Source organism: Tiliqua scincoides, chromosome 2, assembly GCF_035046505.1.
Source record: "Tiliqua scincoides isolate rTilSci1 chromosome 2, rTilSci1.hap2, whole genome shotgun sequence".
Classification (NCBI taxonomy): domain Eukaryota; kingdom Metazoa; phylum Chordata; class Lepidosauria; order Squamata; family Scincidae; genus Tiliqua; species Tiliqua scincoides.
The window spans coordinates 107,963,021-107,990,617 of NC_089822.1; the positions used below are offsets into that span (position 1 = coordinate 107,963,021).

Consider the following 27,597-nt stretch of genomic DNA (forward strand, 5'->3'; position numbering starts at 1 on the left):
CAGTAGCACAGGCTGTAACTGTAATTCTTGACTATTTTGTGCCAGTATTTGCAGTTTCTCTCTACATACCCACCCCTCCCTCTTCCTGCCAATATGCAGCACAATCCTAACCTGTACCAGTACAGCCAGGGTACATGGCTTGTGCTGTAGCTCACACAGGGTAAAGGGGATATACTTAACCTGCTCTTCCCAGCCATCCCTGTTTATCTGTCACAAATCCAGGAATCATGTGTAGGACAGGGGGTTAAGATATATAGTATGCACTGCCCCCAGCCTCCCCTGTTCTGCCTTAAAACACCCCCTCCCCATCTTGCCCAGTGCATACTTACCACCAGACAGCACAGAGAATGGGGAAAAAACCAGCAGACCAGTACATGCCTTTGTGCTGGTGCTGCCATCTCACAAGTAAGTGCAAACATGCCTTATGAAACATTGGCAACACTTGAGTGCAGAAAAGCCTGTGCCTACTCAAATGGCACATTAGGATTGGGCTGTTAAGAGTAACACTTTATGCAGCTGATGAAGTTGCCTATTAGTCACAAAAGCATATGCCACAAATGTATTAAGTGTTCAAGATTTAGGAAATACTGTGGAATAAAACTGTTCAACACCTTCCCAAACTGTAGAAGAGTCTATAGAATTTCAATTTGTGTGTGTAGTGCAGTGTTGCCAATTTCAGTGGCCTTAATTCAATCTACAGTGACAGAAAGAAGGACAATTTCTCATTCATTGCTAACTGTAGTCGTACGCTAGGCAGTCAGACTGCATCTTGGGACCTTCTCTAGTCATACAGCAGATACTGTACATTTTTGTAAACCTACTCTTAAGGAACCATGCTTCAACACAGTAATGATGGAACCTGCCAACATTGTGGATCTTATTGAGGCTTGCTCCATACAGTTTGCAATATGGGAAAATGTAAGTAGAAAAGCCTATTCTAAGCTGATGGACACAATGTAGAATTTGAAAGACACAGATTCCTGCCACAGCATTTGTTTTAACCTGTATGCCAAAGCACCAGTTAGGACAAGTTGTTCATAGAGGTGACAACTTTTAAGAGCCTCCTGATTATTAAAATGAGCAGCAGTAGTGAAGTTTGTCTTCATTCAGAGTCTGCTATAGGCTTTGCTTTGAGTGGAATTCAAGAAGCTGCCTACTGTACTGATGTCATCTACCATGAAAAATGGGGCAAGAGAAAAGCCACAAGAACTTAATTTTTGAAGCACTTTTTTTTACTGAGGAAGAGTGTATTTGTATAATAAACAAAAATAAACAGGCCTCTGACAGAGGATACAAACCTGCTAGCAGAAGCTTTGTCCCATATGTTCTCTCAAAGGGGGAGGGGGCAAGATACAAAACTGATAAAAGAAAACTTTAAAAAGCAGGATAGAAACAACTGGAGCCTCAGAACATTCGGTTTCTCCTTTGATCTTCCAACTTCAGACAGACATGTGGTATTAAAGATCTTTTTTTAAAAAAGATTCTTCCAATTCTATGCCACAGTCCGAAGTGCTCATATCTTGGGGAAGGTCCCACTAGGCATGAATAAGCCCTAATCCTTAAGTGATCTGTAATGCTTTCCCCTCCAATGTTCTGTATGAAGTAGGTTTGCTACTTACCTCTGCTCAACACTATGAGCCAGGGACTTGGGCAAACAGGGAAAGGAGTAATTTAAGAACCACAGTTCTCAGTGTTCTAAACAGAATCCTGCAGTTTCCTTCCCTCAACAATAGAAAGCATGAGCGAGTTTCAGCACTAACCAATTCCCTGGAAAGCGACTAACTCTGCCAAGAAGAGAAATCCCACAGGAAGGAGAATGTGACTCCACCAGGTGTGCTCTGAGATGAGGAAGGCCTCTCCACAGCCTTTCCTCTCAGGAGCCTCAAACTATTACAGAAGAACTCCTCTTAGTTGTGTTACTTTCAGCAACAACTCAGACGCTAGAAAGAATTTGCAGACAACACCAACTCTTGAAGTTTCAAGGCCTCCTGGGGAGCTTTTCCTCCCCTACTTAGCACCAAAACACAGGCTTACAAACGAGGTCAGTTTCCCTCCATTCACTGTTGAGAGCTTGGAAAAATATGGTCCTGGCCTGGAGAGGACAGGACATGCCAGTTTCTTATGCAATTAGGTCTCTTTGAGTATGTTTATCTTAGCACAGATCTTGAGGGCAGGACCCAGCTTGATGTTCATGGCACTCATGAGGTGCTCTTCCTTCAGTAGGAGCAGGGCCTGACCATCAATTTCCTGGGAGCGAAACTCCTCTGCAATTTCCTGGCAACCTGGAGGATTCAAGTAACAGAAACATTTTGAGAAGCGAAGAGACAAGCATCTTGCTCTATGCCACACATAAAATCTGAGAACAGTTTTCTTAAATGATTGTACAATTCCTCTAGATTTTTATTTTGAGGGTGGGGGGGGAGACTGCAAGAATAAACTCTTGCTTATTAAGGGCACTTAATTGAACTGGAACTTCCTAGGTCACAGCTCCCTTTAAGTCATTCTATGACACACGCCCCACTGTTATTCCCATCATCACAATTCCTCAACATTTAACTGTCTGACTTACACCTACCATCCCATTCCTTCCAGATATGGAGGATGGCGGGAGTTGTGTGTGTGCATGTTAAATTTACCTTGCAGTGATGCAATGAACTCGTACACTTCCTCTACACTCCAGCGGCTGGGGTTACTGGACAAGAAGACTGGGTTGATGCCATGCAGGTCAGGTGTAGGTGGAGTTATGTTGGAGCTGGCAAGGTCTCGCTCTCCATGACCAGCCCTCACCGAGAGAGGTCCTGGAGATGTAGGGGACAGAGCTTCATCATAGCTCGAGTTATCTGATCCTCTGCTAGAGTCTTCTTGGCCCTGCAAAACCCAACAGAGCAAAAGATGATCATTTATGAAAGGCAATGAAAGAGACCCAGGTTACCCAATTCCACAACTGTTCTACTGCATTAATTTCAAATAGCAAATCTTTAGGGAACAGTTGCATAACTGGGAAAATTACATAACCAGACTAGGGCAGTGTTTTTTCAAAAAGTGGGTTGGGACCCAGCCAATTTCATTTGGGTCCCCATTCATTTCAAAGTGTATTTTGAATGTATTAGACTTGATGCTATCATGGGTATGTGACTGCATTTGAAAACATGTTACAGAATGGTACTACTATGTATATGTTTTTAACAATGATAGGGGCTTAATCCTGAATATGTGTGAATAGGATTGCAGCATTTGGGATATTTAGGGGATTTTTTTTAAACAGATCAGCAACTGTTTGGGAAGGTTAGGAGGGGTTTTTCTTTAAATAAATTTCTAAACTTATTGTAAACTTTTAATTTACTTAGATTTGATTTTGTCATAAGGGGGTGTTAATGATGTCATAACCGGCCATGACATCACTTCCAGTGGATTCTAACAGATGGTCATTCTAAAAAGTGGGTCCCAGTGCTAAAGTTTGAGAACCACTGAGAGAGAGGATACACAAGAGATAATCTTGAATTGTGGATCTAGCCTGTTCTTGATGGGGCAGCACTTCCTCTGAAAGTGCATAGCTGGGGGTGCTCCTAGATTCAGCGTTGCTTCTAGAATGCTGCAGCCAAATCACTGTGGGATAGGTGTTGAGGACCATCCTGCAAGATTTACTCCAGTTTCCTTTTCATTTTTGGGTCCAATTCAGTGTGCTTTAAGGTACTGTACAGTTTGAGCCTTGGTTCTTCGAGAATCACCTTCTGCGATATGAATGTACTTATCTACTGAGATCTTTGGAGACAAGAACATTCTTTGCGATAGTGCCTCCAGATGCGGAACACCCTACCTCTAAATTTTAAAAAAGGCATTTGTTCCAGAGTCTTTTGAGGTGAGGCAAAGGTAGAAAGGAGCAAACATGGAGGTGGTCTGGTGCACTGAGTTAGACATGGTTAAACACTAAAAATTCATGGCTGTACCTAATTCCAGTCAAAGAATTAGGATTCCATCCTCACCCGGTGACGCTTGCCCTGAATCTTGGCTCGGGCAATCTCTGAGCTGCTGCGCCGAGGCCCACGTCGACGACGGGCATAGTTTGCTTCCTGGAGTTCCTTCATCTTTTTTCGTTGCAGCCGAAGCTGGTGGCTGCAGCCCACATTGTACCTGACATGATAATGAATAAAGTGTATCCTTTTCTAGCAGAACAGTTTAGTGTTGGTGCTCTAAAGCCCCCATGTATTTGCAGAAAATCATTCCAAGATCAGCTACCTAGCCAGGCCTATTGACATATCTTGTAATCAAGATACAGAAGCAACTCATAGCGTCATTTGCATATATCCCAATTTGCAATGAGTAATCCCAAATGGGAAATGCAACTAAGAGACAATACCTTTACTTGTGAAGGCAGCAGTAGAACCACTACAGTTTGGCAGATTCATTTGCAGGGAAATCATCTTGTTTATCAAATTACAGAAACAAATGAAGTATATCAAGCACTACATAAGAATAAAATAAGGTACTACCAACAAGTTAGCACCATCTTGGAGGCAGAATCACATTTGATTGATCTATAATTTCAACAGTGCACAAGACCCAAGGAGATGTCCAACTATCATTACCTCTTGGCACATGTCACAGAACAGAATCTCTTTGAACCACGGAATTGATTGGCTGGGCCATATTTGCCACAGAACTCGCATTTCAACAGGTTCCCTTTCTTGTCTTGCTCTGAGAAAATCAGAGAGAGAGACGCATTTATTAACTACTAAAGAAACCAACCAGTAGCAACAGAATGCAAGCATTAGATTTTCTAATTGAAAGCAAGTTGCCTACTAACAGAAAGCCAGCAAGTGATTCAGTAGTCTCCCAAAGAGAAATTCTAGGAACACCATTAGTTGAACATTGCAAAACTAGGACCATGCAAAGAAAACATTTCATTTTCTAGACATGCTTCTTTGAGAGTCTTAGTGAATGATCTGGCTACCCTCCCTTATAGGGACTACCAAGTGGGCAATTCTAGGGTATAAAACATTGCAACACAAAATCCCTCCAAACACCTCCATCGAGGTTTAGAATAGAGCACAAGATGTCTTGTATGCCTTTCTTTCATACACCTATTCCAGGAAGTCAGCAACCTAAGTACTTGGTCAGACTCCCAACCAACTACATGCTTCAAAGAGGGGAAAAAGTGGATCAAGAGAACATAGAAAAAAAATTAACCCTAACCAAGCACTGCTCCCTTCCTTCTACTACCACCTCAAATTAAGACTCACCTGCTATCATGTTTTCCTCTCCTGGGGAATTGCCAGGCTGATTCTCAGTCTGTCTTGGGGGAGCCCCAACCTGAAGGGGTTTTTCAAAGTCTTTTAGGAGCTGAGAGCAACCCACCTGCACATGGGGGGGGGGGGGAGAGAGAAAAAACCTCACTTAGCAAGCAGCTCTGTCACTAACGTTCATCCACCTAGTTTCACTAGGTGGAGCTGCAGGACTAAGGCAATTTCTCCCTGGCTTCAGCACACAAGTTAAATGACCAAACTGGTAGGACAAAGAGAAGACAGTGACAAAAGAGTCCTGACCCTACATATTCCAGGCCCTTGATCCTCTTACCGGGAATGGCTCTGCCCCTTCCTGAATGACAAAGCCCTCTATGATGTGTGTCAGAATCTGGGGCTTCACAATGGCTTGTGGAGGCTTAGAGTCTCCTGTCTGGCGTGACACCATGGCCAAGGTAGGCATAGAAGCAGATGGAGGAGTAACTGAGCCTGGATCACTTGAAGATGCATTTGGGGTGGCATTGGAAAGCGATTCCAGTTTCTCTGAAACACAATAAACATTAACAGTTAGGTCCAAATGAATTCTGTAATTATACAAGTCTGCATACATTTCTTAAAAAGGAAGCATTCTGCTTGCAACATTTGAATAATTTGCGAGAGTCAGACTAGGAACCTCCTGTTTCTGTTGACTTCTAGTCACAAGTACTACGCACCAAAGTGATCACACACTGCTCAAAAGCGTACACAGACTGTGCATACGCGACTCACAAGAAAATGGTTTTCCATGAACCAAGGCCTGGCCCAAATCCCTCCCCGAGAACCAGAAGCTTTAATTCAACCAAATTCTATTCTGTGTAAGGACATTCATGTCCATTTATCTAATTGCTGTGAGGAGGCAACTCACCTCTATTCTCTTCACCTCCTAGGCCACCTTTGTCTTCTGTGACTTTGGAATTCTCTGCCATAGGAGAAGACTTGGCAGGCAAGAGAGAAGGTGGTGCACTGGACTCCTCCCTCTCCTCTTCAGATTCTGCCTTGCGCTTGACAGCCAAGGTCTGGGGCTTGTTCTGGGTAGGGAGAACAAGAAGATTTGAATGGAGGCAGAGTAACATAAGGAATGGACTACTTAGCAGAGACTACTAGGGATGCACAGAGGCATGAGTGAGTATAGGGCTTTCTGATCTCTCTCATACCACAGCCCCCTGTGTGTTTACACACACACTCCAACCCACTCCTAAGGGACTGGAGACCCTCTGGAATTATACAGAAGGCAGCAAAAGACTATATGCAGATTAGGGAAGAAAGTATTGACAAAAATCTTGTGTAGAAGCACCTTCCAACTGCACAAGGGACCCTCTTCATCCCAGTCACAAACACCGCTTAATTCTGCCACTACTTGCATACTTGCCAAGGAGGAAGCAACAATGTCAACACTAATATATTCCACATGGACTACCATTTTACACCCCAGTCTCTCAAACAGTTCTGGTGAAAATCTGAACTTCACGCCCTACCTCCCCGCAACAAAATAAAAATCCAAATGCCCATTTTAAGGACCAAGCTTCTCTATATTAAACAATGCTGGCCCACAATACAGTGCTTGAGACAAATCTCTTCTCACTAACAGGAAATGCAACCCACTGGGACGTTTTCCTGCACTGCCAGCACCAAATGAAAAAAGAGCTGCACATGGTGACAGTAGTGGTCTCATACAGGATAACAACTTAGGTCAGAGTTTCCCACGAGGTGGGCTGCAACCCTATGTGCAATGGATCTGAAGTGATGCTCCTGGTGATGCCAAAATTCTTTTTGGGAAGCCCCTGAAGCCTCTTCTGGGTCACACTGGGCCCAAAACCCACCCTGTTGACCTCTATGTGACTCTGAATGGCCCACAGAAGCAACTGGAAGTCAGGTAGCTTCTGCAGGTCATTCTGAGGCCAGTAGAGTGTGTGTGCACAACGAGGAAGAGGCCTCCAGGGTCTCCCAATAAGATATTCTGGCACTACCAGGAGCATCAACTCACAACCCACCATGGATGATGAGGTGGGTCACAGTGCTGAAAAGTTTTGGAACCATGGGCTTAAGCAATGGTGCCCATAATTGCTCCTATCAGTTGATTTACAACATACATGGCTGATTGGCCATAAACTGTTCTAGACTGAGCAATATGATGAGTGAACTAAGAACCTAATTCTATCCCTCCCCAGAGCCACAGGAAACAGCAGCGCTGAAATAGCTGCCACTGTATCCTATGGGGCCAGAGAAGGTGTCAAAGGTCTCCTCAGGGTAGGGAACATCAGTTCTCTTACCCTGTGTTGTGTACAGCGGGTCCAGATAGGTCTACTCAGATCTGCACCAGCCCTTGAACTGGCGCAGAACCAGGGGGACCCATGTTGGGCTCCACAGCTCGGGAGGGGGTATAGGATCCTGCAGCAGCCTCTGCCCACCCCACCCCCCCGGGCCTGATCCGCCCACCAAACCACCCACCCCCCCAAAGGCCTCCCTGCTGAGCAGTTGGGAAACTTACTGCCTGACACCCCAACTACACATCCACTGATGCAGTGGCCCAGCACCTATGGGCGCTGGCCTCTATGCCAGCACAGCAGCCTCACTGCCCCGTGTCAGAGTACCTCACGGCACTTTTATGACAGCCAGCACTGATGGTGAGGCTGGAGCACCGATGCTGGGCAGTGCAGGATCAGGCTGTAAGTCAACAGCTAGCTAATCTTGGTTTCACTCTGAACCACCAGTGTAGGCAAGAGAGGATCCCTCACCTTCCCCACAGCATTACAGCAGTGCCACTTACAGGTAACTGAACAGGCTGCACGTAATATGCTGCTGCTGATGCCTGCGCCACAACTGGAGAGGAAGCAGAGTTCTTCACCTGTGTTGTGCCTTGGACTTGAGCAACATTGACCCCAGGAGTGAGTGGAGGAGGGGTTTCTTGTGGAGGAGGAGGGGGAGTAGAAGAAGAAAATGAGGCAGAAGCGGCCTGGGACAATGGGGGCGTTGTGTGGGTTTGTGACACTGGCTGGACGACAGCTGGCATGCCCCGGGGGGCCTGCACAGCTGTGTTTATCTGAGGCAGGCCTAATGCCTGAGCCTGGGCTGAGCCTTGCTGGCGACTGCCCACCACCTGCACTGGGATATGAGGTGGAGGCTGCTGGGATGCTGACATTTTGGCAGCACCAAGTTGAGGAGGTTTGAGAGGGGCTAAAGGTGGCTTGGACTGAATGGGGACAGGTGACTTGGTGGCTGCCTGGCAAAGACCGTCCTGCTGGAGCTGCACAGCCTGAGGCTGGGACTGCAGCATGGGTTGGACAACAAGGGTCTGGGCCTGCTGTTGGCCCTGAAGAGGTGGGGCTTGCTGCTGCTGGGTCAGAGTTGGGGTTTGCTGCTGCTGGGCCAACTGAAGATGGGTAGCAGTGTGCAAGAGCTGGGACTGGCGGTGCTGGAACTGCTGCTGGTGATGAATAGCAATTTGCTGCTGGATCACCACTTGCTTCTGGAGGTGGATCTGCTGCTGCTGCTGGATGAGCGAGTGGGGCTGGATCTGGGTATACGTGGCTATAGAGCAAAAAAGAAGTTACAGTGCACCATTAGGGTACATGGGACTTTATACAGCAACTGAAAACAGAGTAGTCAAATACTTGCCCTAAGGAGATCACAATCCAGGGAACCATGGGAAGGGGGAGGTCAGGATATCAAGGGAAGAACATGAGTAAGAGTTATTACATGAACTTATAAGCAGGGAGGATTTATAGCTCAGCAGCTGACCTCATGCTTTGCATGAAGGTCCCAAATCACTGACATCACCAGTTGAAAGCAACTCAAGTAGCAGGGCTGGCCAAGACTGTGGAGGAAGAGCCATTGCCAGGCAGTGGAGCGCTAAAAAGGCTAACACAGTCTGACTCTGAACATACAAAACTGCCTTCTGTGAAGTATGAAAACACTACAACCCAGAATGAAGACAATGGAGTGAGAAATAAGTGCTCCTTTCCAGATTGCGCTGACTCCAAGCCAGGAAGACAAAGCATGAACTCTTTCGCTCCCAAGCCCACAGCCCCACCAACAAACTAAAATAGATTACAGTCAGCCCTCTCTGTGGGACCCAGCAGAGGCAGAAAACTGTCACAGTAGTGAACCTCGATTAAGAATAAAAGGCACCAGGCAGCCACTAGAAGGTGCTCCAATGAGGAGAGCATTAAACGTCACCTACCAGAACTGATCAAAGTCTGGCTTGGGGCTGGTGTAGCCGTCCTGGTCAGGTTCATGCCCACAGTCTGTTGGCCATTGCCATCTGCTTCAGCCTTCTTTGCTGCTGCACTGTCTGCCTCTGTCTGACTTCCCTGGCTCACAGTTGCTGCCTGGGCAGCAGAAGCTATAGGTAAAGGCTGAACCACACCAGTACCTTTCCTCTGACAGCTGCCCCCTGGGCCAGAAGAGGTTGCCTGGCTCAGCCCAGTGGTAGTATGACTCCCCACAGAGGATGCCACACTCCCAGAAATGCCATTAGTTCCTGCTGCTCCTTGGCTAAGGTTGAGGGATTGGCCTACATTGCCAGAAGAGGCCTGTGTCACTGTCAAGGTCTGACCAGCATGGGTGGCCTGGGGTAGTACTGAAGACTGGGAATTCCCTGACAAAACAGCCTTTGGAACTGAAGCCTGGAGCTGGGCATTCGCTGCTGAGGTCTGCTGACTCCTGACAGCCAAATTCTGCACCTGGGAAAAAATGCAAAGAAAAAAAGCAATTAACTCAGATGACATTGTCAGAGCCTGGAATCTACTCTGGTTTGACCAACAGTTAACTAAGAAAGAAAAAAGTCATTCTGAGGCTCATCAATGTTTTTGCATTTGGTACTGCCCTCCTTTTACCGGGTGCCCAAAACTGAGTGTTTGCCAATATCACAAGGTACTACTAGGCATGAGAAACAATTGATCAAAAAGCCCACTTTTTAAAAGTAATATTCACCTGAACTTCCTTCTTCCCTCCTTTCAAGGAAAAGTTAAAGATCTCATGGCACTTTCTGGAAAAAGTTTAGAAGAAAACTCCTTCCTCAGTATGAGTTCTAATTTGAGTCTCTCTCTTAGACTTATGCTGCCAGTGCACCAATGATGGCTCACCTGTGCTATCCACTCCCAACTGAAATCAACCTCTTCCCCACCCTCCCCTTCTGCAATATTCACTAGGCTTACTTGCTCTTATCACCAGTGTTCCAATGGGTTTTCTTTCTACCGTACTTTCAGAAAAACATGAAGTTGAATTTGCTGAAGAAAACTAGTTAAGACAGAAAATGGAGGCAGAATGAAGGCGGAGCAGCTAGCTCTGAAATGCCTCTAAATATTCTGAGATGTGATGGGAGAGGACACATAGCAAGCAGCAAGTCAGAGAAGAAGTTGAAACAATACTGAATAACCTGCAAGGGTCTGATCTGAAATCCAACTATTAGTACCCAAAAGCAACCTATAAGTTTCCCTTTACCACCAAATTAATTCCCTTTTACCCCCCACCCCCATCTCTGAGAAAATTCTAGCATGCAGAATGAGGCACCTTCGGTTTCTGGAGCCCAATCAAGCTGGAAGCCAGCCTAAAAACCAGGTGTATTTGTTAATGTTCAAACAGCAGGTAATCCACCATGTATATATTAGGATGAAAACATTAAGGTACTCTACAGAAGATAACCAAAGAACAGCTGTCTGGTTGGTCTATGTAAACTACAGAAATGAACCCTGCTCTCAAGGGATGAAAGGCCACTTGCTGAAATGAGCAGCAACTAAATGGATGCTGCTATTAACCCCAAAACAGCACAAAATTAATGCTCTACACAAAGTTTGAGCTACAGGTACACACCCAAGATTGGGCCAGGCCAGGCTGGTCGTGGGAACCCCAGAAGAGGGCATCACTGACCTGGTCCGTGTCTGTGTGAACACCAGGAGAATGAGCAGGTGGTGCTTCCTGCTGAACAGCAGCCACAGCCCCGTTAGGCATCAGGATGAGCTGGGAGGTAAGAGGTACATTGCGGCCCAAGGTCCGGTTCACCTGCAATAGGTTTCCCAGCTGCGGCTGTTGGGGAGGGTTAAGTGGTGTGGAGATGAGAAGAGTAAAAGGAAGAGAAAGGAGGAAAGAAAGCGAACCACAAGCAAATAGGTTATAATGTGACATGGGGCCTGCGGTCTCTATTGATACGCATCACGTCTCAGCAGTGTCTTCTTCATCATGGCCACTTTGTAGGAGAGGGAACCTAGGAATTACTTGTTTCTAGATGCCAATCACTGCCATATCACTATAATGGAGCAGCAGCATAGATTACCTAGCAGCTGTGGGTTCATGAGTGGCAGGGGGGGGGAAAACAGGAGCGTAGTAGTTTGCTTAGCTCAGCTGAGAAACATGCTATTCATACTGAGACACAACAAGAAATGTGCTTACTACAAAGTAAAAAAGTATGAGGCTAACTAGATCTAAAGGAGATTCAGTCATTTCACAGACAAAAAGGAACTAACAACCAAAGATGAAATGGAGACAAGAAAGAGGAGGGGTATTTCTAACTAGGCTCTTTAACTGCTCTAAAGGACTTGTATTTCAGATGAATACATTAACAGTTTAAAGAGAAGGGATACATATTCCAAAGCATTACACAAAATCATACCAAGTGCCATGGGATCTTTAACATTCACAAAAAAAGCTACAAGTGAAGCATAAGTCACCCAACTACACTGATGTGCCAAGCCACAACTCAAATGTTCAAGGAAACAGAGACTGCCAACTTACAGTCTAAGCTACCTCACATTTAGTCGTGCCAAAGGTGGAAACTGGTGCAGAAACATGTGAGGCAATATAGAACAAGGGAGCCAAAGTGATGAGTCAAAGCAATTGTGTACATCTCTTACCCGAAGATACATCTGAGCTTGTGACTGATTAAGAGGTGGCGAGGTGGTGTTTCCCAGGAGCACTGACTGTGTCAGGGTGGTAGCACTAGGTGAACTCACGCTTTGTGAACGGCTGATTAACTGCGCAGCTGATGTGGTTGCCAAGTTAATCTATAAAAGGAAACAATTCGAGAAACACTGAAGTAGTTTATCAGAAGTCCTCCACTGGAAATAGTTGCAAAAAAGTTACAGTCTATCTCCAGTAATGTGACTAGAGAAACAAGGCATGCCATGACCTAGCTTCCTCAAGACTCCACCAGCCACTTTCAGTCCTTAATTTCACACCCTTCCCCCAGTTTTCCAAAAACCTAGTGAACACCTGAAAGAATTGGCTACAAAGGCTACTCTTTCTAGCAACATTGGTTTGTACAAAAAGGGCTGGGAGATAACAACTGCTGTAAAAAAAACTCTTGGCTCATAATACTCTCAGAATTGTGGGTTCTGGGAGAAAGTCACAGAAGGCTTGCAAACCATCATCCAACTATGCTTTAAATGCAGATTCCTCCTGTATGCATGGAAAGCTGAGAGCAGCACAAATTAACAGGCTCTTTCTCCAGATGCTGATTCTAGGTTTCCCCATTGCCTTTCCCTCCAGCTGCCTCCTCATCCTTATTGATGCTGCTCAGACATCGCACCCACAAACAAAAACTAAGCATCATCTCCTTTCAACAATCCTCAATCTATTCCTGCTAGCAGTACAGGTTGAGCCTACTTATTCATTGATTTTGGATCAGCCCAACCTGAAGTCTCTGGAGGTGACCGGAGGCCTCCACGTGCCTCAGAACGGTTTTTGGTCAAAAACCGGAAGTGCCCTTCTAGTACCTATGTACTAGAGTGTACTGAGTACCTGTGTACTAGAGTGTACTGTACTGTGTGCAGCCTCCACGGGTCTCAGAACGGCTCCAGACGCATTTGGAGCTCGGTGGTGCCCAAAATCTGCATGATTTGGTTTCACATGGAATTCAGCATCCATGAAGGGTCTGAGAATGGAGCCCTCATGGATAACGAGGATCCACCTGTATATCCTTCCCTCTCCTTCCATTATTTCTAGCTTCCAAATCACCAAATCCACCCAGAAGTTATCCATTCACAGCCAACAGAAAAAGAAAAGCACATCACACAAAGGAAGAAATACAGTTACTCACTGAGGCCTGTGTGGTAGCTGTCTGTTGAGAGGCGCTTGTGTTCGGAGAGCTTGCCTGTCGGCTGGCTGCAATTGTGGCCTATAACAAACAAGACAGGAGATGCATCATTTTTTTCTTCCAGAGATAACATTATTAGCTAAGTGGTAATTCTTGCCCCCCATTCCCTTTCTTCTCATCCCACAAAGGGCAAAGCACAGCAACATGATCTTAAGATTCTATCAGCAGAAATTTCCTCCAGTTTTGTTCATGTACAGTCCTTCTGCCAATGCACTGTCATTCTACCCAAAATGCTCCTCAATATAAAACCAAGAAAGTAATCAACATGCAAAGTAACTCTACTTTTCTTATATCCAACAAATTACTATATATGAACAGACAGACCTTGATTCTGTCAGGAGGGAAGCATTCACCCATATCCGCAGTTTCACATAACCACGGGGAATACCAGAACAGAACCCCCGTGGATATGGGGATACGCCTGTATTTTCAAAGAGTAAACTTGAGCAAGTTGTTAGCATTTCTGAAGGTAAGGGACCTGGAGTTCATTTATGGTGTGTGAGTCAAGACCTTCAGTTTTTCATAACAGCCATTTTTAAAGCTATGCTGCTACAAACAAGGCAATGGCAAATACCAGGCAAGACTTAATACTAGAGCTTTGTGTGGGCATGTAGATAAACAGCTGGGAAACAGCTGTTTTGTCAGAAGATACACTTAACTGGCATAAACCTATTTTATCAGTGCCCAGACATTTACCGATTCTAGAAAACAAGACCTATTCAGGCTCATATCTACAAAACCAAGCCAAAGAGTTAAAATCTTTCAGGTAATTTTCAAAATATTGCATTGATGTATAATACCTCTCTAAAATTATATGCACAGCACAAAGGTCGGAGAGTTGGGTAAGGTGTGGGGAATAAGGCCTCAAATAAGAGCTTTTTATTAAAGTGTATAAAAAAGGGGGCAAAAAGTAGAGATGTTGCCAGTGAGTAGGATAGGATTATAGCCTTAAGTCTTACTGAACACAACGGGCTTTTGTTTGAGTAAAACCAACATCATTTTCAAATACTAATAAAAACCAGCAGACGGCACTTTATTATTGTTGGGGGTGTGCATGGACTCTCTGGGTTCTTGTGATCATCCTTCTGTCAATGAGGGCTATGCCACAAAGTATGACGAACTTAGGTTAAGTTCTGCCATTACTGCAACTGTATTCCCAGTGTAGCATTTTATACGTTTTTGTAGCACTGAATTGCAACAACTTATGTAGAAGGATGTGCTTGGGAACATGATTAAGGTAGGAGCTAAGCCTCCTCTCTCTCCTGGTAACTCAAGCCATTGGTCGAGAATCAAGTCTGCTCCCATCGGCATTGTCCAAATGGGTTCCATTTCTCTAATCTAGGTACACACTAGACGTGGATATAAGACAATGGCTTATAGACAGATAAGCCTTAATCATATGTAAAAACGTTATACTGGAAAATCACCATCAATACTCCCTAAAACATTTATGTATGTTTCAGAACAGAAACACCATCCGTGAACATTAAAAAATTCCACTAGAGCTGAAAGTACTGCATTAACAGGCAACTTTTCCCACATTCTTCCCACTCATCTCTACTTTGGCCCTTTGCACTGCAAACCTGGTTTCTCTTTTCCAAACCAGATGAATTTCTCTCCTCAAGCTGCCCCATTTCAAACAACTGTTGACCTCACCTGTTGGACTGCAGCCAGGCTGTGTAGTTGAGCACTGTTGAGTTGCTGTTGAAGCATAAATTGATGGAAATACTGAGCTGCATTGGGCTGTCTCTGCAGTGCTTGAAGAGCCTGCAATAAAAAAAGGAAACCAAATTACGAAAACATAACCTAATATGCCCATAGTGATTTTCATTTAGTCTATAGAAGCCTATGTGGAAACTCAGAATCCACATAAACATCTCAGCCCCACATAAACTGATCTTGGCTATCACATCCAACAGACATCTATTAAATGGAACAGTCACCTGGATTAGAATGATCAGGAGTGCAACACGGAACAGATAAAAAAGAATTAGTATGGCTTCCACAAAGGTAAGTCCTGCTTCAGTAACCTTACAGAGTTCTGAGAATATCAACATGCATATGGTTAGAGATGATACAATTGATACTGTATTCCTGAACTTTCAAAAGCATGCAGCAAAGTCCCTCACTACTCAACTAACTTAGCTATCACGGGAGAACAGTTCTTCATGGTTAACTGGTTAAAGAATTGTCACAGTGGAGAGTATTAAGTGTGGGGTACTCAAGAATTGTTTTTGAGACTGACACTTTCTAACTTGTTCAAAAGTTAAGGGTAAGCAGAAAGACAGCCAAGTTTGCAGGTGACACCAAACAATTCAGGATGGTGAAAATCAACAGATTGTGAACAGCCCCAAAAGATCCCTTCAAATTAAGTGATTAGGCAACAGAATGGCAAATGTGGAGCAATGCTACGGTAATGCACATTGGGGCTAAAAATCTCAACTTTATATATACACATTAATGTAGACAGAGTTGTAAACAACTAACCAGAAAAGAGATCTTGACAGCTGTGGAGGAAAGCTCAATGAAAACATTAGTCCAATGCCTAGCAGCTGAGAAAAAAATTCCATGCCAGGGTACTTAGAAACGGAATTGATAACAAGAAGCTATAACAAAAAACATCACAACTACCAAACCAATTGACTCAAGCACATCAAGTTTTTCTCCCTGGCTGCCATCAACACCAGTTCTGCTGTTCCCTCACCACCACCACCACCTCAACCTTTTCATTTCTGGTTATCACTAAGAATGTGCAGTCCACATCAGGCTTTGTGCACAGGGACAGGGAACCTTTTCTTCTTGTTTACAAATTTACATATTTCTATCTAACTTAAGACAATCAGAGTATAAAGAAACAGTTACCCTGCCTGTGCACTGCAATTACAATGCCCTTATACAACTCTATGGGCTGGTCACATTTTAAGTACTGTGTGCAGTTCTGGTCAACATCTCAAAAAAGATACAGTAGAACTAGAAAAAGTGCAGAAGAGGTCACCCAAAATGATTAGGGACCTGGAGTACCTTCCTTAAGAGAAAATAACAGTACTACATTTAGGACTTTAATAAAGAAAAAAGTCTCAAAAGATGCAAGCGACTTGGAAGTTTAGAGATTTATGCATGATGTGGAGAAAGCGATAGAGAGGAGGTTTTCTCCTAAAACTCTTGCAACTCAAAAACCAGAGATCATTAAATGAAGTTGATTTGCAAGGAATTTAGGAAATACAGGTCGTCCCTCATTATCCGCTTGGGGTTCTGTTCCAGAATTCCTAGTGGATAAAAAAAATGTGGATTAAAAAAAGTGGAAAAATAGATTTAAAGATTCACTTCCAGGTTTCTTGCCCCTCCACTGCTCCTAATGGAATAAGGCCATGCTTCGACATCTGCAGGGGTTTGACTCTGGGACTCCCTGCTGATACCATAAAATGTTTTAAATAAAAACAGTTTTAAAAAATTAAAATGCATCCCTTTACTATTGTGGTTTAAAAACAGCTTTTCTTACTGTTATAGAGAGGCAGTCAGCAATTAGAAATGCAAAGGACCCCCTGCCTTTGCCTGGCTCAGCTGAAGAATGGAATGATCACTTTCATGACTGTCTCTCTACAACAATAAGAAAAGCGTTTTTTTAAATTTAAACTGTGATTTTAAGGAGATGCATTTTTTCCCTTCACCAGGGATCAGTACATTCCTTTTCATTTGCAGTGGCCTTTAGTGTTGAATCAAATCCGTGTACAACAAGGTTGGACCTGTACTTTGTATAGTGCTTAACCTATTAAATTCACTGCCACAAAAAGTAGTAATGGCCGCTAGCATGCATTGCTTTAAAAAGAATTATACAGATTTATGAATGGCAGGTTTACCTGTGGTAACATGCTACTTCCAGATTCAGAGACTGAATGCCTTTGTATAGCAGCTGCAGGGGAGCAATGGCAGGAGAGGTTTCATTTTCCGCTTGTGGGCTTCCCAGAGGCACCTGTTCAACTGCTGTGGGAACCAGATCCTGAACTTGATAAACCTTAAACCGATCCAGCAGAGCTCTTATGTAGATCTAAAGCAGCATTTCTCAACCAGTGGCATTCGTACCACTGATTGTACTTGAGGTGGTGTCTGGTGGTATCCACAGGATCCCCAGACCCCTGCCACCTTACAGCGAGACCAGAAATGCAATGCAACAAGTGTTGGTAGGAGGCTCAGTGGGCAAAGCTTCAACGTGTGCTTCTCGTACACTCAAAAAAGCCCTCTCAGTCACTCTGAGCTTCTTACTGATGTTTGTCTCATCACATCTGGCCTTCCAATCTGGAAGTAACTGGCAATGACATCACCACCAGTTACTTCCGGTGGTACTTCCAATAGGTGAACCATGCAAAGTGGTAATGTGGGGGGCAAATGTTGAGAAACATTGATGCTGAGAAATGCTAAAGAGAAATGCTAAATGCTAAAGCAGGGATCAACTGCAATGCATGGGACACATCCGAGCCTGATTATTGTAGGCCTCCTATCACTCTCTCTCATGAAATTAGGCATGCAAGGCACAGTGCAGCCTCTTAGCTGCCCGGTACTTCTCACTTCTTAGGAGGAGCAGTGCAAGATCAGGACTACCCTCTTTTACCATTAGGAAAGTAAAGGTTGCCCTAGAGCAGTGATTTTCAACCTTTTTCATCTCATGGCACACTGACAAGGCACTAAAATGGTCAAGGCACACCACCAGGTTTTTGACAATTGACAAGGCACACCATGCTGCCAGTGGGGGTTGACATCTCCCATTGGCCCTATTAATAAATGACCTTCCCCCAAATTCCTGTGGCATACCTGTGGACCACTCGCGTCACACCAGTGTGCCATGGCACAGTGGTTGAAAAGAGGCTTTTGCCTCACACCTCTAATTGATCTTTTTCCTGAAGAGAAATGTAACTGTTGGTTTTAGAAGAATGCAACTCTTAAATGCTTCATTTAACCAAGGTCAATGCTGTTGTCACACAGATGCACTTCATCACAGAGACCCCCAAATCAGTCTGTTTGTCCAATGGGAGGGGTGCCTACTGGGTGACCAGCAGCATGGGATTCTCCCAGCTCAGCTTATGTTGCAAGTGCCCTTCACCATCACCTTTTTGAGTCAGGTCCAGAGGGGAGGCAGGGGAAAAAAGATTCTGATCAAGCTACTGGGAGACAACAACAAAATGGCCAGTAGAGCTCCCCTTCGCTCAAGAAGTGCACCCCAAAACAATACCATAGGAATGCGACAACTTTGATTTATTGATCTGCAAGGTTAGAGACAGTCATTGCTCTTATCCCCATAATAATGGATATGAGTTGAGAAGATCACTGGTTATTTGGCCACAGGAGTCAGAAGTATACAGTAAATAGTCTGCTATAGGATGAAGGTCGACTAGTACAGAAAGAATCATACCACTACCACCAGTGCCTTTTCTGGTCCATAGACATAAGACTGGTCCAAGTCTGGTCTACAGACTTGGAAACATAGCATCCAATAGCTGCTAGGTTCTTCTACTATATATAAGTTGGTCATCAAAAGTGGTTATTCTATGAGCATGCCCAATATGTATCAGAAGAGTTCACACATTCCAAGAATAAAAAAAGTTTCTCACTTGTACAGCCTGCCGCTCATAGAGAGTCATCTGCGATATCTGAGGGCGTGTACTTCCTGCTGAACCCGAGCTTCCACTGGCTGAGTTGGAGTTCTGCTCACTTTCTGTCTCCATGGTGCCAGGTCCCAGAAAACCCTGTCTGAAGTTGCGTCTCAAGCTCTATACAAAAGAAGTGAGAAGGTTACCTAACAGCCACACTTGCCTTTTTTATTCTACGTACTAAACGACCTGAACACATTTCCTTCTTGGGTTTCTCATGCCGTTCAGGCAAAGTCTCCGAAAAACCTTCCAAGTTATACAGGGCATATACAGGGCAAACCTTCCATGTTATATAAGTGCACAAATTACTTATATTTAACAATTTCAACTTTTGACTTTACCAGGTGGATTTTTCATCGTCCAAATGCAGACCCTCTGATTTAACACTTGCTCCCTACCCAAGGGGCAAAAGGCAAGAAGCCAAAATACACTGATAGTGAGCTTGGCTCTTCTTGCTCAAAGAGGTTGCCCTATAAATACTGTCAAAAAAAACACATTTCACCAACTGCTAAACAAAATAGGAACACATCCTGCAGTCTTAATTTTTTGAAAAAGTTATGACTGCTGAACAAAAAATTTTAATATTTAAAGTAATCTCCTAACCAAAACAAGAGCTACTAAGCACACTGTACCTTCTTCTTGAACAGTAAGTAACTGTTTACTTCAAAAAGGACATTTTACAAGTTACTCCCTAAGGACATACATATGCACATACTTGGTTCTGAGAATAACTATACCTTCAATATGAAACTTGCTATTTGGAAATAACATGCATTTGGCATGATTATGGAGGCAGGTCCACAATGAATGCACAGGTCTACTGGGAAGCACCAATTCCAGATTACATTTGCAAACACCAGTGTCTTCAAGAACATACTGAAAGAAGCTCTCTGTTATATACAATACGTATGGGTCTTTGCAAACCAAAGTGTAAATCTGTGAGCTAGTATTAGGTTTGAACAAACAACCTGCCAAAGATTTGCACAGCAGGCCAGAGTTGATGGCACAATTTCATCCCTTCTTTTTTTACTCTGGTTCTCCCATCATTACAAAACACTCAATACAGGAGTAGAAGGTCTACAACCAGGATATCACACTCAGCTGCCCCAAGTGATCAGCTTGTGCCTTTTTATGCAAAGCAAGATCCTTCATAAACTGTATACAGACATCCGACTTCAAAAGTTGAAGATACCAAGTGAAATTACAAAAATGCTGCTTACTTCACCAAAAACACCACTAGACTCACAGCCCAATCCTATCCACACTTTCCTGGGAGTAAGCCCCATTGATACTAATGGGACTTCTGAGTAGACATGGGCTGAGTAGATTGGGCTGTGAACCAGTAATAACTTGGGTGTACTGTATTCATATCAACACTCTACCAGAGATTGTTCTGGCAATGGACTTGATTCAGGCAAGAGTGATTATAGAACAGAGACTGATGGACACTGAACGACAAGATGTCAGCAGATCTCCAGATTTTCTTGCTTCTGATGACACAAGGTATATAGCTGCCCTGGCCACTTATCTTCCATTATTACAGCTTCCTGGACAGAGAGCTCTTTTCTTAGCTAGATGGAGAGCACTTCGTTCGGCATTTGTTGAGGGCTGTTTTAGAAAGATCCCCATCTCCGAAAGACTGTGTCCCGGTAGTTCAGGGGAGGTTGAGACAATCGAGTATGTCATGTTCTGTTGCCCATTTTATCAGGGGATCCAGGACAAGTTTATTATTCCCCTGAGCAGAAAATTCTTGGGCTTGTCACAAACTGAAATGGCCAAGAAACTTCTTACAGGTGCTAATTCTCAGCTTATAAGACCAATTGCAAGTTTTTTGGTTGCTGCTTTCAAAACCCAGATGGGCATTATTAATAATGAGAGGAAATTTTCATAGCTACTCCTTATTTGTTCGTAATACTATGATGGTTATTTTATTGTATTTTAATGTTGCATTTTAATGTTGAATGTATTTTAATGTTGAAATTTTAAATTTCACCTGCTACAGGATGGTATTGTGTGTTTGTTCTTGCTGGTCTTTGACTGTAACAATAAATACATACACACATCCATGTTAACACTCTTCAGTTTTCTCCAGTTGGGCCCCTTGCTACACAGGTACTGATCTCTGTTCTGGTACTGTTCAGAGGCATTTCCTCCTCCTATGGAAGCTTTATCCCTTTATAATTGCTAAACTAGCAGAATTGCGTTCATGAATCTATACACAATGAAATCCAAAGCTCAGGCTGGCCTTGGTAGCCAGTAGTCTGGTCACGTTCTCTGGCTTAATTTGAGATAAGTCTTTCAGTTCATGCTGGGCTTTGGAGACATATAGAAGCAGAGAAAATTTCTCACTGCTAGCAGGAAGTAAATGCACGTGCCAGAGATCTTGGAAGAGGGGCAACCTCCCATAAACAGCACATAATTAAACAACCCCTCCTACATACAAGTTATCTGCAATGTGTTGCAAACTCAAGAAGAGTCTACCACCCCCTTGTAAGCAATTGGAACCGATGACTGCTAGAAAGAGATGGTCACTTGGTAACCACATTTGAGAGACCCTGCTGATGCAATATGCCAAAATATATGAGGAGGAGGAAATGGGATTGGGTAATTATCAAGTTCTAGATAAAAGAGCACACAATTCATTCATAAAAAGTAAAGCAAAGAGTTTAAAAATGAGCTGGACAGTGGTCTGGACAAGGAAAGCACAAGATTTCTGTCTGGACCAATTTCAATGATACACAAACTTCTTGCATTAAAAGTTTGGAAGCAGAGTGCCAAACATGATAGGTCATGAGTATGGTCCACTATTTTCTGTAGGAGATGATTAAAGAAACTACTAGTCTGGTTTACTGGAAAATCATCTAGTGTATTTATATTACAGCATATACAGTTGTGCATCACTTAACGGCAGGGATCAGTGCCGCAATCCCCATTGGCAACTGATGCTTGACGAAATGTGGACCCTCTGCAGGGATGGAGATGCTTCACTCCCCTCCCCTCTGGAGGGTCATCTGAGCACTTCCAAGTGCCACCTCTGCAAGGCTCAGAATGAGGGAAATCGCCTCTCTCACACGATTTCCAGTTTCATGGAGGAAGTCAGAAATCGCAAGAAAGACGATTTCCCTCAGTCTGAGCCTTGCAGAGGCAGCACTTGGACATGCGCTGTCTCTGGGAGGCTCAGACAACCCTCCAGAGGTGAGGGAAGTAAAGCTCCCCTCACATTCCGAGGGTATGGGTGCATGCCCCACGACAACCTAATGAGCACACATGGTCATCAGATATGCAATCCTGGTGTTAGCCAGAACATCACTATGGGGTATAATAATAATATTATAATAACAGGTATTTATATACCGCCTTTCTTGGTCTTTATTCAAGACTTTACTCAAGGCGGTTTACATAGGCAGGCTTTATTTAAATCCCTTATTAAATAGGGATTCTTACAATTTCAAAGAAAGTTCTTTTTTTCAAGAACCACTACATTCAAGGTCTTTCATTCCGATCTGGCTTCACATTCTGGCCTCCATCCTCCCACGCTCAGAGCAGACGGAATAGCTCGGTTTCAGCTTGTCAGCTGCTTCAAGGTTGCACGGTGCCGGTGGCCTCGAACTGGCGACCTTGTGGATGTTATCTTCAGGCAGATGGAGGCTCTACCCTCTAGACCAGACCTCCTACCCACTACTAGTAGTACACACCACTACTTTTAAATTTTGTTTATTACGTATAAAATCTGCTAAATAAGATCACAATTTAGAGCATCATAAAGTTTTCCAGAAAACCAACGTAACTGAAAATAGAGACTTATGACGGCCCTAGAATGTAGTCCACCATTATCACAAACAGCAAAATCAAGCTAATCCATGGGAGTTTCCAGATTAGATTAATCAAGGAAGCAAATCAAACTAGAGTAAAACTGAAGTCACAACACAGATTATACAAGCTAAAAAATTAAGCATGTACGTAGTATAAAGCATGAACTTATTTTACAGATCACAAATAGATCGCTCAGATACACACAGGATGTTACCTATCCTACTAACTTCCGCTGCTGCAGCCTGCTCAGTCCAACAATGGCCATTTTACTCCATGAAGCAGGCACCATCAGTGAAAATTCAATTTGTAAGATGCACGCTACTTAACTGACCCAGAGCCCACTTCCCATTAAGTAAAAATTAGAAATTGCATGATCTTTAGGAATAGATTTTCTTCGAACTAGTAAATGAAAGCCCTATGCAAGTTTCTTGAATTTTGGGCATTATCTGAAGTGCCAAAAGCACAAATTGAAAATACTGTCTATTTTGCACAGGCACAAAAAGGGTCCACCCATGACCCTTGCACCTCAGACAAAAAAATTAAACTGCTGTTTACCTTTTTTCACTGACATTTTTCCTGAAAATATGGCCAGATTATAGCCTGCAACTAGATTCACTGTGCCAGATCCAATGCTAATGAGGAAAACTGTCTTGCTTCTATAACAAAATGAATTTTCAGGCTTCAAGTTCCATCACTGCGGGAAAAGTATCAACTAAAATGCACTTAACCCACTTTAGATTTTTTGGGGGGCAAGGTTTTTGACAGTACATGTTTCCAATGAAACTTACAAGTGTGCATGGGATTACAGCCCTGGTAAACTTTGAGCGCCTAAGCATCAAGATAAGATTTGTGAAACGTCAAAGGAAATATTAAAGAGTGTACTGGATAGTTAATCTCACTTTAAAGAAAACAAAGTTCCAATAAAAGCCAATAAGACCACTACGCTACCCTGATATTTAAAGGGAACACTGGAACACAACAGAAGATGTAAGTGGAAGATCTAGGAAAAGTGTTGCTCTTCTCCAGATTAAAAAATCAGCCTCTAGCTAGGATTGCCTTGGAAGATAGCCACTTCCAATGTTATCTTCATTCAGTCTAGTGCTCTCACAAGTCACTCTAACAGGAAAATATAACCATCGGAAGAATTGTACCATTGCCTTTGTATGTACGGCTACGTTAAGGAAAAATGGCTAAAGTCATCCACTTTACCTTACTTTCCTAAATTTGGCTGAAAAATGCTTCCCAACACATGTAATCACAGCAACACACTCATGTGATTTTTCACACACCAGTGAGTTTTATAAACATTTTCCTATGAAAAAAGTGTGTTGAAATTTGGTTTTTAAGGTATTCTCCTGACCTTCTATCCGCTACAAAAGCAATTGTTTATCACCATTTTGGATGCATTCAATTTGAATCTAGGATCAGGTCTCTGCCTAGCCTTGGGGTCAGGGTCAAATCCTATGGATTTTAGGATACTGGATTCAACCCCCTGTGACTGATGGAACTACATGAAACAAGCAGCCATAATGTAGCCCTACAAACTAGTTCTCTTGCAGAATGCCACAGAAATATACAACAAAAGTGACTTCCTCCCACTAAGTCTGAAATTCTTTTTTCTTTTTTTTTTTAATCTATAGAATTGCACTTTAGGCAGGTAAGTCTGAAGGAGGCACCATTCTCTCACCCTCCCCCACAATTCAACAATAAAGTTGGTCCATATTGCTGATGCCCATAGCCCATAGCTATGAAGGGCCATAGCCAGGGAGACAGACCAGGGACAGACTGCACTTGCTCCCAGTGTGGAAGGGATTATCACTCCCAAATCGGCCTTTTCAGCCACACTAGACGCTGTGCCAGAACAACCATCCAGAGTGCGATACCATAGTCTTCCGAGACTGAAGGTTGCCAACATTAATATGCCAAAAAATAGGAGGAGGAGGAAGAAATGGGATTGGGTAATTATCAAGTTCTAGATAAAAGAGCACACAATTCATTCATAAGCAAAGAGTTTAAAAATGAGTTGGACAATGGTCTGACGAGGAAAGCACAAGATTTCTGTCTGGACCAATTTCAATGATACACAAACTTCTTGCATTAAAAGTTTGGAAGCAGAGTGCCAACCATGACAGGTCATGAGTATCCTCTACAAAAGCAATTGTTTATCACCATTGTTTATCACAATTCAACAATAAAGTTGGTCCACCTTTTTAAAGCTTGTAAAAGGATTACTGAAATATAGTACTTTAAAATACCTTAAGTTTGCAAATAAAAAGGGCCACTTCACATTTTGAGGCAACTGTGCTATAGTGATTTCACTGATATTAGCTGCAGTAAGCCCAAAGAATAGAAGGCAGACATGCTTCCCTAAAGACTCAGAAGACACATACCAAGACACCCCATTGCACATATCTGTATTGGCAACCTTCAGTCTCGAAAGACTATGGTATCGCGCTCTGAAAGGTGGTTCTGGCACAGCGTCTAGTGTGGCTGAAAAGGCCAATCCGGGAGTGACAATCCCTTCCACACCGGGAGCAAGTGCAGTCTGTCCCTGGTCTGTCTCCCTGGCTATGGGCCTTCCTTCTTTGCCTCTTAGCCTCAGACTGTTGGCAAAGTGTCTCTTCAAACTGGGAAAGGCCATGCTGCACAGCCTGCCTCCAAGCGGGCCGCTCAGAGGCCAGGGTTTCCCACTTGTTGAGGTCCATCCCTAAGGCCTTCAGATCCCTCTTGCAGATGTCCTTCTATCGCAGCTGTGGTCTACCTGTAGGGCGCTTTCCTTGCACGAGTTCTCCATAGAGGAGATCCTTTGGGATCCGGCCATCATCCATTCTCACAACATGACCAAGCCAACGCAGGCGTCTCTGTTTCAGCAGTGAATACATGCTAGGGATTCCAGCATGTAGATATGTATGCACATATCTACAGATACACATACACAGCTTGTTTACCCATCTCTCACACTAAATTTACCATGGGCAACACTAGTGTAATACCACTGTAGTTATACCAAATGCAATGGTCCTTATATAGAACATTTTAGTATAAAAGTGCTTCATAATGATCCCAGTAATCTTGACAGTGGCTCTGACAGACAAGCCTGCATTATTCACATTTGATTTTTCTCTGTACACCACTCTGTGAACTTTTAGTTGAAAAGTATTATATACTGTTATTATTATTGATCATCATCATCCCCCCATGGGACACTACAGTGTAGTGGTTGTGGGGCTTGCGTGCTTCAGTGAGACAAGGGGCTAAGCTGGTCAGGGCTTAGCCCTCACATACACCATGGCAACATCAAGTTTAATATGTTAAAAATAAAATATTGAAATGAATGAGGACACATCTGAAATTGCCCCGCCTAGTGAGTCCTGACCCACCATTTGAGAAACACTGTGCTACACTAATGATCCCAACCACAGGGTGACATTTCGAAGCATTACAAAATAAAGTGGAAGAAGGGGTTAAAATGACAGCAGGATTGCAGCAAGCCACAAGAAGAAACTGAGTTTCAAAAGTAGCAAAAATAGATGTAGAGAGATAAAGAGGCCAACCCTACGCATGTCTACTCAGACACGTCCCATTAGAGTCAATGGGGCTCACTCCCAGATTGCAGCCACAGAGAACAGTTAGGAGACTCTATCCCTGCCCCCCAAAAAGGAGGCCGATATCTTACATTTCATGTTAGTGGGAAAGCCTTCTAGATCAGCTTACATCTTCAGGAACCTACACAATGTCAAAACGTTATCCTGCATACCTACGAAGTATGAATCTATGTACATGTCTGTGAACGCAGGTAACACTCATCAGGGGACTGGACACGACTCAACCTTGCAGGGTTGGAAGAAAACCCAACTCCGTTCTGTGTTAACATGTGAAGCAGTCCAGAGAAAGAAAGAAGGGGGGGAGTCAGGCTTCAATCCTACACACCTTACCTGGGAGTAAGCCACATTGAACACAATGAGACTTACTTCTGAGTAGACCTGCACAGGAGTGGGCTCTTGGGCTGCAATCTCTCCACCTCTCCACACTTCCCTGGGAGTAAGCCCCATTGACTCCAACGGGAATTACTTCTGAGTAGACATGCATAGGACTGGGCTCCGAGGCTGCAGTCCAATCCACACTTAACTGGGAGCAAACGCCACTGACTCCACTGGGACTTACTTCTGAGTAGACATACATAGGACTGGGCTCTAAGGCTGCAGTCCAAGCCACAGTTACCTGGGAGTAAGCGCCATTGACTTGCTTCTGAGTAGACATGCACAGAACGGGGCTCTGAGTGGGAGACCCAAGACCCGGAGAGGCCCCAGAACTAACGGGCAGAGAGGCTGAGGGGCTGCCCGAGATGGTGCCCGGGCGGGCGGCGCTGGCTTACCTCCGGCTCAGCAGGGCCCAGTGCGAACGCCGAGGGGGGCGCGCCAGCGAACCAGACGCCCCCCGCGAGCAGACGGAGAGGAAGGGGGCGGGGCCGGGGCCCAACGGCAGCGGCGCGAGCGGGTGGCGGCGCAGCAGGCAACCGCGCCCCACTCGCCAGACCGCCCCCCCGCAGAGGTTCCGCCCGCGCAACGCAGCCCCGCCTCCCTCGCCCTTTCTCCTGCCGCCGCCGCGCAGCGTTTAATTTCTTTGGCGGCGAGGCTCCCCCCCTCCCCTCTTTCTACTTCCTGCCACAGGGAGCGCCAGAGGACCGCGCTTCCGGGGCACGTGACCCCACCTCTACTCTCCCCCCTCCTTGTCTCACCTCTCTGAGGTTTGCGGTTGCCATGGAGACCGGGCC

The 27,597-nt window shown here is 44.2% G+C and overlaps 1 protein-coding gene across 4 annotated transcripts; it reads right to left on the reverse strand.

Annotated features, from left to right (window-relative positions):
• Window positions 1-1,137: 1,137 nt before the first annotated feature.
• PHC1 (polyhomeotic homolog 1) lies at window positions 1,138-27,403 on the reverse strand. 4 transcript variants are annotated; one of them, XM_066618403.1, is made up of 15 exons: window positions 27,199-27,403; window positions 18,972-19,130; window positions 15,025-15,135; window positions 13,312-13,389; window positions 12,128-12,277; window positions 11,148-11,303; window positions 9,460-9,961; window positions 8,047-8,807; window positions 6,145-6,307; window positions 5,575-5,783; window positions 5,241-5,355; window positions 4,587-4,695; window positions 3,984-4,131; window positions 2,637-2,868; window positions 1,138-2,282 (listed from the first exon to the last, which is right to left on the reverse strand). In XM_066618403.1, exons 2-15 carry the CDS (start codon window positions 19,083-19,085, stop codon window positions 2,128-2,130), a joined length of 3,003 nt encoding a protein of 1,000 aa, XP_066474500.1. In that variant the 5' UTR covers window positions 19,086-19,130; window positions 27,199-27,403; the 3' UTR covers window positions 1,138-2,127. The 4 variants fall into 4 exon arrangements, with proteins under 4 accessions (XP_066474500.1, XP_066474503.1, XP_066474502.1 ...); XM_066618406.1 differs by having other exon boundaries at window positions 1,139-2,282; window positions 9,652-9,961; XM_066618405.1 differs by lacking the exon at window positions 11,148-11,303 and having other exon boundaries at window positions 1,139-2,282.
• Window positions 27,404-27,597: the final 194 nt, after the last annotated feature.

Coding starts and splice junctions, on each gene's coding strand:
- PHC1 (XM_066618403.1), bottom strand. CDS start 19,085: ATGGAGACAGAAAGTGAGCAGAACTCCAACTCAGCCAGTGGAAGCTCG. Junction 9,962..11,147: donor TTCACACAGACACGGACCAG/GTCAGTGATGCC, acceptor ATTTTTTCCCAG/GTGCAGAATTTGGCTGTCAG. Junction 6,308..8,046: donor TGCAGCCTGTTCAGTTACCT/GTAAGTGGCACT, acceptor CTCCCTACCCAG/AACAAGCCCCAGACCTTGGC.